This window comes from Tripterygium wilfordii, chromosome 16 (genome assembly GCF_013401445.1).
Source record: "Tripterygium wilfordii isolate XIE 37 chromosome 16, ASM1340144v1, whole genome shotgun sequence".
NCBI lineage: Eukaryota > Viridiplantae > Streptophyta > Magnoliopsida > Celastrales > Celastraceae > Tripterygium > Tripterygium wilfordii.
Window position 1 is genome coordinate 5,872,840 of NC_052247.1, and position 8,602 is coordinate 5,881,441.

Below are 8,602 nucleotides of genomic sequence, written 5' to 3' on the forward strand. Positions count from 1 at the left end.
CCCATGTGCAATGGTTAGAAACGTGTCTGAGACAAACTAGGAACGTGAAGGTATCAAATTTCAATATCTTCTTAACTGCATTAATCTTATCCAACTTAAATCTTGCTCATTACCTAACTGACCAATTTAGAATAGAAGAAAATGGCATTGACAATAAATCCTTAGATTTTAGTCTTTTCGGACAATACTGCTACAGACGTCATGATTTCCAGCAATAGAATCCTAGATTTCAGCTTAGATAAAATCATAATCCCTACAAAATGAATAAAATAGTTAACCGCAAAATCCCCTTTTTTTTGCCATGTGTCACCTGGCGGTTGGCTAATAGTGTCCAACAATGGGTCCCATATTGCCACATGTAACCATATGACTAGAGGTCATATTTAGTAGAAGAATTTGAATTTTGGCTCTTTATCTCTCATTTTTTGAATTTTCAATTCACCCTTTAACCAACCAATTCAGCTACCACATTTACTACTCAAGCGGTTTAGGAAAAGTAAAATGGGGAAAAATATTAGTGCAAATTATTATATATTAGTCTTAGGAAAAATAAACATAATTAAAAATAAAAAATTTATATTACCTTCTAATAAATTGATAGAATATACTAATCAATAATAGATTACATCTCGTCTCGCACGAGTATTTTATGTAGATGATTTTATTTAAGTAACAATGGGTCGTTGGCCGAGATGGTGAACTTGACCACGATAACTCTTAGCGCAAGCGGAGGTAGTGAGTTCAAGTCTTATGGGTGTTTCCATTATCGTAATTTGCGAGATGGACCATTGCTTAACCTAGTGTGTGCAAATGTTATCCTGCGTTATCTTTATGCAGGTCTCAACTGATTCATGAGGGTCGTGGGATCTTCCATGTAATCCGGAGTTTACCAGTCAATTGTATAGTGGAGAGCTGATTGGATTACACGTTAAAAAAATTTATTTGAGTAGAGACTCAGTTGTGAGTCTCTACAAGTAAGGTTTGTCACATATTGATTCATTTAATTTTTTGTTCAAATCTGTATTTTTTATTCTATATTTTAGATACTATGAGGGAATAATTTGAGATGGACACATAGTACAAGTTTATTGGGCACGTCAGAAAGTTCACTAATTCATATTTAATGGCTCCATGATTTTCGTCCTTAATAGGCCACCAAATCAGGTAACTGATTTGGTAATCCCGACTAATCAATCGGACTGGATGAGCAGACACTCAAGTCATCCACTAGATAAACAAGGGAGACACTCAAGGTAAAGGTTAAGCTCTATTTTGTGATTATTGAGATTGATGATAATCTTGAGAACTTACTTGAGCATCGGAGTACCTGCGATTGTCCCACGATCAATGGACTCATTGATTGTCTTTTGTTTCAGAGTTAGGACAATCGGATTTGTAGTTATTGTCCAATCTATCCTTTATAGCCTAGAAAGAAATTCGGCTAGGTTATGCTCGGTTTGTTTGATGGAAAATCAACCTCCAGAAAATGTTAAAAAAATTTCCTAACTTTGTGGTGTTTGGAGATAAAAAAAAAAATTAGTAAAAACAAATTTATAATAAATCAACTCAAAATAAGGAGTTGTGAGATGGAAAACAACTTCCCTTATTATCCTTGGGATGTTGTTTTCCCCACAACAATAAAGTGATTATTAAGCTAATTTTTTTGCTAAGAGTATACATGGAAGACTTTTTAAGGTGAATTAAAAAAATTGTATCTTTTATATATAATACTGTATATATATAAATACATATAATAAGACATTAAATTAATACATTTTTTTGTTCAATGTCACGTGGGACCCGGAGGAACTTTTAGATCAATTAAAATTGTACCTCATATATATAATAAGACATTAAAATTATACATCTTATATGTGTATATATGCAAAATATTAATTAGAAAATATTAGTTTTAACAAGTCATATTATTGTGATTGTGAATATATTCTATTACAAAATGTACTGAGCATATACTTGTGTACACCGACCATTTATAATTTTAGACACATCTACATATATAGTGAAATGAAGTAATATTAGATGTGTTTGTATATAAAAAGCATAAAAGAAATTGGATTATTTTGTATTTTGTTGGATTATTGTCTCAAAATAGAATTTAATATTTACGTTTATAGTTGTTATGTATTGACACATTGATAAATATATGTATACACACATTATATCAACACAAGAAAATAATAATGTTGTACCTCAAATTTATGCTTTCCACCAAACATACAATTGAAAACATTAGCAAATTTTTTTCCAAATACTAGAAACTAGTTATTTTTCCATGATAATTATTTACTTGAGATATATTTTTCATAAGATGTTAATTGTTTTCTAAACAAACAGAGCATTAGTGTGCATTTTTTTTTTTGTTCACTACAGATATCATGTGACCTTAAAAATTCTAATGATCTAATAAAGGAGAGATCTTAATCATTCACAGCTTGGCAATCCCAATTCATGCCAGCAGGCCCAGCACCACTGGATAATGCTTCCATGTTCATGACAGATAATACACCCCAAACTTCCAAATGGCAACAATGTAAATAGTTTTATAGATCAAGGTCATGTATGTAATAAAAATGGGATAGAAAGAAGAAACGTGGACGAATCAGAACCGTAGCATATGGCGCCAACTAAAAAGGAGGTGGGGAGGTGCACAGACTGTCTCACACAGAGTTGGAGGGAATCCAAAAACTGGACGGTCACATGGCGTCTGCCCCCACCGAAACATGCGCTCCGACCCCACATACTTTTCTTTTACTGTTACCGGGTCTACCGGTTTTCTCTCTCTCTTTAACCGGTTTTCTCTCTCTCTTTAACGACCTTTTCCCTCTCCCATACAAACAGATCTATAAATCAAACCGTGGTGGCCCGTAACTGGTCATCCACATCGTATTATTGTTGTTGAACCTCTCTGTTCTCTGAATTGGTGGACTCTCTTTGTGTTTTTTCTCCCCGAGAAGGACTATCGTCTCTCTCTGCGCGGCTCTCCGGAGACTTTTCGGGGAGATCTTCTACCACGGGAAGCGTCGCAGAGAGAGATCCAGCTGAGCATTTTATTTCAAGACCATTTAAGGTGAAAAATGGCAGTTTCTAAGGTTTCAGTAGGAGTTGTGGCTGTTGCAGCTCTATTTCTCGCCATTGTATTGCCTGCAGCCCAGGCCCAGTCCTTCTCCCCGGCTCCTTCCCCAACCAGCGATGGTAAGGTCTTGTCGAGCAATTGGTTTTGATGCTCTGCTTCGAACTATGTTTTCAATTGGAGCGTATTCTCTCATATTTCATGTTTGTTTCAGGGACATCGGTCGACCAAGGTATTGCATACGTGTTGATGCTAGTGGCGCTGGTGCTCACTTACCTAATCCACGCAGCTGACTTCTGCCATTTCTAAATTTGTGAGGCGATTGGGAGCGTTTGTTCTGTGTAGCGAGTCTGTAATGTAATGCATTGTTGGTTGGTCGTCGTTTTGTTTGTCTGCCGGTGATGGGGATTTAGTTTGTATGTAGCGGATTGACTTGGATGGAGCTATTTGTTGTTGGGCTGTCACTGTGGATGTTGCTAATGAAATATATTATGTTTGGTGGCACTTTCACTGTTTTATAGTTGAGATCCAACACAAACCACTTGAAATTAGTAATGTTAGCTTAGGAATTGAAATCCTGACCTCTCAACCAGCGGCAAGAGTACCTTGCCTGCCCAAACCTAGGAGGGTTGGCACATTTTTCTCAGTTAAGCCAAGAAAAAATACATTTTCCGAACGGATTTGTGCATTAGTAATGCCAGCTTAGGAATTGAAATCCTGACCTCCCAACCACCGGCGAGAGTACCTTGCCTGCTCAAAACTAGGAGGGTTGGCACATTTTTCTCAGTTAAGCCAAGAAAAAATACACTTTCCGAACGGACTTGTGCATGCCTGACACACCAAAGTGATCAGTGCATGTAACCGCGCATAAGCTGGTTGGACTATCACCCAACTATATATTACATAATATAATAGGTAGCAACAAGCATTTAATAGTAGTACCCCTCATGAGATCCTTATATTAACTTTTCACAGAGGAATTCTTTGGTCGGGTTTTGCTAATGGCACAAGACATACACAGCATAATATTGTACACATTTGCCAACACCGAGTCACCCATCAGTAACCCCACCCATCAGTAACACCACAGTCACAATTCACAAAAGTAGCCTAACCATTAGATTGGGAAAGACGCCATGAACAAGTTAAGAATTAGAACAGACAAAAAAAGCCACCTCAAAAGAGGCAACGAAGAACAAAATGATGTTCAAGTGAACAATGTTAAAATTTTAAATTGTTCGCTGATCTGTAAATTAAGATAAAATAGCACTTATAATAGTTTGATTTTTAACAGCCATTTGCCATAATCTTGAAATGGAAAAGGTAGTGCAGATTTCTCAACATTTTAAGTTTCACAGCATGCGTCAAACAGACAGTTTAAATTTCAGGAAATTTAATCAAGCTTTTTTGCCTGTTAAATCATCATGCTGGGGCTCCTGATCAGCAAGTGAGAACTTCTTCACTTTCTGTGGAGAAAATGAAAAAGGAAGAGAAATCAGCATGCCTTCCAAGAACAATGGAATTTATGGACGAGATTATAGAAGCTGGACTAAGGTGTACATGCATGCAAATATGAAACATCAAACAGGTATGCTCAAAGACTTAACAAACCCAAAATAAATCTGAATATATTAAGGCCATTGACATGACAAGGATTGTGCCAAAGCGGCAAAACATATCACGTTACAGATGATAATAAGTTCAGTTTCATTTCACGGTGGGAGACTTGGATCAGAATAACAATTAGTCATCAAAAATGACTAGTAGGACCTCCCTGGTTAGATCAAAAGAGGAAGGCGCATTTTTCACATTTCCCCATACGACAAAGAACCTCCCCAACGTAGGGTCACATTGGATTGGTACACATCAATTGACCCCGGGGAAGGTAGCTTTGAAAGTATTAATTTCTCAACAAAGGAAAAGCCCAAAAACCAAGACTGTTAATCTAGAAATCCTCTACATTTAAACCTCTATACAGGAAAAATCCGAGGAACATGGCTGCAAAAATCTAGCAACCCAAAAAATGATACTCTCTGGCAAAACACCAAGGTCCATTGATCCAGAGGAAGTGAATTTTCAAAGGCTTCAATACTTTACAGAGCAAACATCCAAAGACCAAGACCGCTAAAACTATAAAAACTTCGACTTGTGAATATCCCACACAATGTCAAGCACCTATTCCCTTTCCCTCATAAGCTTATAGCCAAGTGAAATTTAACCAATAAGGGTGAATTTCGTGAATGGGACCAATGGCTTCAAATTCCATCAAGGAATGCACAACCTCATGAAAGAATCGAAGCAGATGATAAGATACTAATGAATTTACAAATATGAAAGAGGTGGCTTCTCTTCCCTTGTAAAAGGGAGAAGGCCAGAGTAACAAACTTTAAACGCTTTCTATTGGTGTAGAAAGCCCCACCCTAATGGCAAGCTGATAAAAGATTACATCAGTATTTTCATCGGACTAAAAGTATCAACTCAGAAGTCAAGACCAAGAAGGGCAAATATTCTGCATCCTGTTACCCAAGTCGAACAAGACTTTGGAGCTCGATTTAATATTAGTACAAGAGATAAATTACTTATCACTGCATACATGGTTTAAAGGAACTCAGGCGTACCATTTGCAGGAATACATTAAAAATAAATAACCAGTAAATTCACTTTTCTCATGCAATCCGAAGAAGAATCACTAGACAATGGTAGGCTGGTAGCCACATATTGATTCTCACTCAATTAATGACGGACGAAACTATAACTGAACAAAAAACTTCAATAATTAAGTTTTCATTATTTTCTAACTTCACAGTCCACGAACAATCAACAATTCAACTCATTATCACAAAATTTTCACAGATTGTGGGGGCATAAATCGATCAAGAACACAAGAATAGACACAGCACACAACGAAATTGAAATGTTACCAGTTACATATGATATGAGACAACGATTTACCTTGTTGAGCACGCACTCTCTCAAAGAATTCAAGAGCTGGACGCACTTTTCTTGATCGAAAGGAGATTGAGTAACGCAGTTGAGCAGATCCAGCGCCTCCTGCGCACACACGGGCCGTGCGCGTGCCTCGTCCATCTTGTTTATCTAGCGTTAGGGTTTAAGGTTCGCAGATACCGAGACCCTGCGATTATGGTTTTTGAGGAAAAAGAAAAAAAAATAAAAGAAAGGGTTTTCTTGGAAAATTTTGGACTCCCGCCTGTGCTAAAGTTGTTGTTCCAGAAGCGCCTACTGTTTTAGGGAAGTAATGCTAGAGCCACGCATGAGTTCATCATCTGAGCGCACACCTGGCCCATTTAGATGCCCACCAATTAAAGCCCTTTGTTTTGGATTAAAGGTAGTTATAACGGAAAATATTAAAATATTTTATGTGATATTAAAATGAAGTATGTAGTAGAAGAATGTTAAAAATTTGGTAACCACGCGAGGTAGATTATCTACTGTTCTTCAGCTTTCTCTTAATCAAGTTTTGTGTCCTATTTGCTGTCTGGAGGTAGAATCTCTTCTTCATTTGTTGACTTCATGTTCAGTTCCTGTGCTTGTTTGGAGTACCTCAAAATGGAGCTTAAATTCTAAGCTTTTTGGTAGGGAAGGGATTGTTGGCTCTTGTTACCTTGGATCTTACTTGGCGTTATCGCAATGCGGTTGTGCATGGTGCTCCAATCAGGTCTGATTTTGATTTGCTTTGTCAGATTCGTCTTGTTCATTTTCAGCATTGTAATGCTTGGAGAGTGCCCACATTTGAGACTATTGTTCCTACGATACATTGGTTGCCTCCTCCAGTGCATTGGGTTAAAGTGAATTTTGATACAGCAATGGGGGTTGATGGCTCTTCTTCGGTTGCTTTAGCTCGGTCCTCTTCAGGAGAAGTGATTTTTGCATCTGTTCTTAGTGGTGCTTGTGTGGTTCCTTTGGTGGGTGAGGCAATGGCTCTCAGTTTGGGTGTTCAGAGATGTTTAGATATTTGTCTTGAGAAAGTTGAGTTTGAGGGTGATGCTTTATTAGTTGTTAATGCAGTCTCCAAACCTGAGTTGGTTTCGTTTTGGGAGATTGAGAATTTGATTGATGATATTAGAGGCAAGTTGATGGGGGTTCGGAGTTGGTCTATTGCAAAAGTTAGCAGGCGTCAAAATGCTTGGGCGGATAGTCTCGCCAAATGGGCCGCAGTCGGGGGTTTTCCGGTAGCATTCCCAATTGTTTTTTACCAGATTTACAGGCTTGGTTAGATAGTGGTTGCGATCCCCCTATTCATCGCTTTGGTTTGTTTTATTCTGGCTTTTAAGCCTTTGCCTGATTAAAAAAAAAAAAAATTTGGTAACCTAAAATAGTTTTTTAACTTAAAATAAGGGAAACATATATCCATTTTGAGTATAGGATTGTACATGCTCCAAGAATCATTGTTGTCTTTAAATTTTAAAATGAAATAAAATACCCATTTTTTTATGTACGAAACAAAAAAATATTATCAAGAAAAATTAGGTGAAATCAGTGAAATTTCAAGGGGAAATTCTTTGAAAACAAAATGGTCTATAAAACGTTCATGTAAAGAAACATACACTAAATGAGAACTGACTTGTTAAAATACTCGTTCCTCAAATCTTTTTGAAATCCCCCTATCAATGTACCAATCTGTTCTTGTACCCTCGAAGCAACTCCAAGGGTAGTGAAGTAGGGTGGCATAATGTTGTTTTATCACCTTAAATAGTGTAAAAGTGTTATCAGATCCTATCCATCTATGGGACCGGTTGAACCACCAATTTCCAGCAAAGATTATATCTGCAGTCGCTGAACAAATTCTCAGGCAAAAACATGACATTTGATTGGCATTTAGATGGTGAAATGAGAGTAAGAATCACTCATTCCCTTTGTTTGATTGATTTTGGAAGGAACCATGACAATATTGGACTATGGTTGAATTGAGAATTTAATAAATAAGGAATCATGTGTAGGTTTCTCACACAGGACAGGTGCGAACAATGTGGCAAAAGTTAGCAAGAGCGACTACGAGAATTGCTCACAGGCTAGAACCATCTGTATGCGCGTTGACAGTCCAGCCCTAATCGAACTCAAAGCTCCTGGGGATTACTACATCTATAGTGGTATTGGGTTGCACTGTGAGGTTGGCCAAAAGCTGCACATTACTGTCACTAATTGAGAAATAAAATAAAAATCAAAACCCAAATTTATCTGTTAATTGTTTTATTGGGTATACTCTGTATTCATATATTTTTCTAGGGAAAAATAAATTGGACGAAAACATAACTAATTTGATCTTCGGAAAATGTCACATAAGTACCCATCTGACAAATGTTAGACACTTAGGTCAACAAAAAAAAAACTTTTTTTCATATAAATACTTATTTTCCACCTAAGTGTCTGATTTTCAAAACTAAGAATTATTAATTCCGTATTTACCCTTTTGTATAAACCACAAACAAACACGCCCATAGACACATCGCACGTTGAGCTGAGAATAATCACTTGCAGTGCTCCACCAATGGG

At 37.1% G+C, this 8,602-nt stretch overlaps 1 protein-coding gene across 1 annotated transcript; it reads left to right on the forward strand.

The window, feature by feature from the left end:
- Positions 1 to 2,893: 2,893 nt before the first annotated feature.
- LOC119980508 (arabinogalactan protein 41-like) lies at positions 2,894 to 3,597 on the forward strand. Its single transcript, XM_038823224.1, has 2 exons — positions 2,894 to 3,213; positions 3,306 to 3,597. The coding sequence occupies exons 1-2, from the start codon at positions 3,096 to 3,098 to the stop codon at positions 3,398 to 3,400; spliced, it is 213 nt and encodes a 70-aa protein (XP_038679152.1). The 5' UTR covers positions 2,894 to 3,095; the 3' UTR covers positions 3,401 to 3,597.
- Positions 3,598 to 8,602: the final 5,005 nt, after the last annotated feature.

Bases quoted from the DNA above. Each gene is read 5' to 3' on its own strand.
- LOC119980508 (XM_038823224.1), top strand. From the start codon at position 3,096: ATGGCAGTTTCTAAGGTTTCAGTAGGAGTTGTGGCTGTTGCAGCTCTA. The intron at 3,214-3,305 runs GTAAGGTCTTGT...TGTTTGTTTCAG, and splicing joins TCCTTCCCCAACCAGCGATG to GGACATCGGTCGACCAAGGT.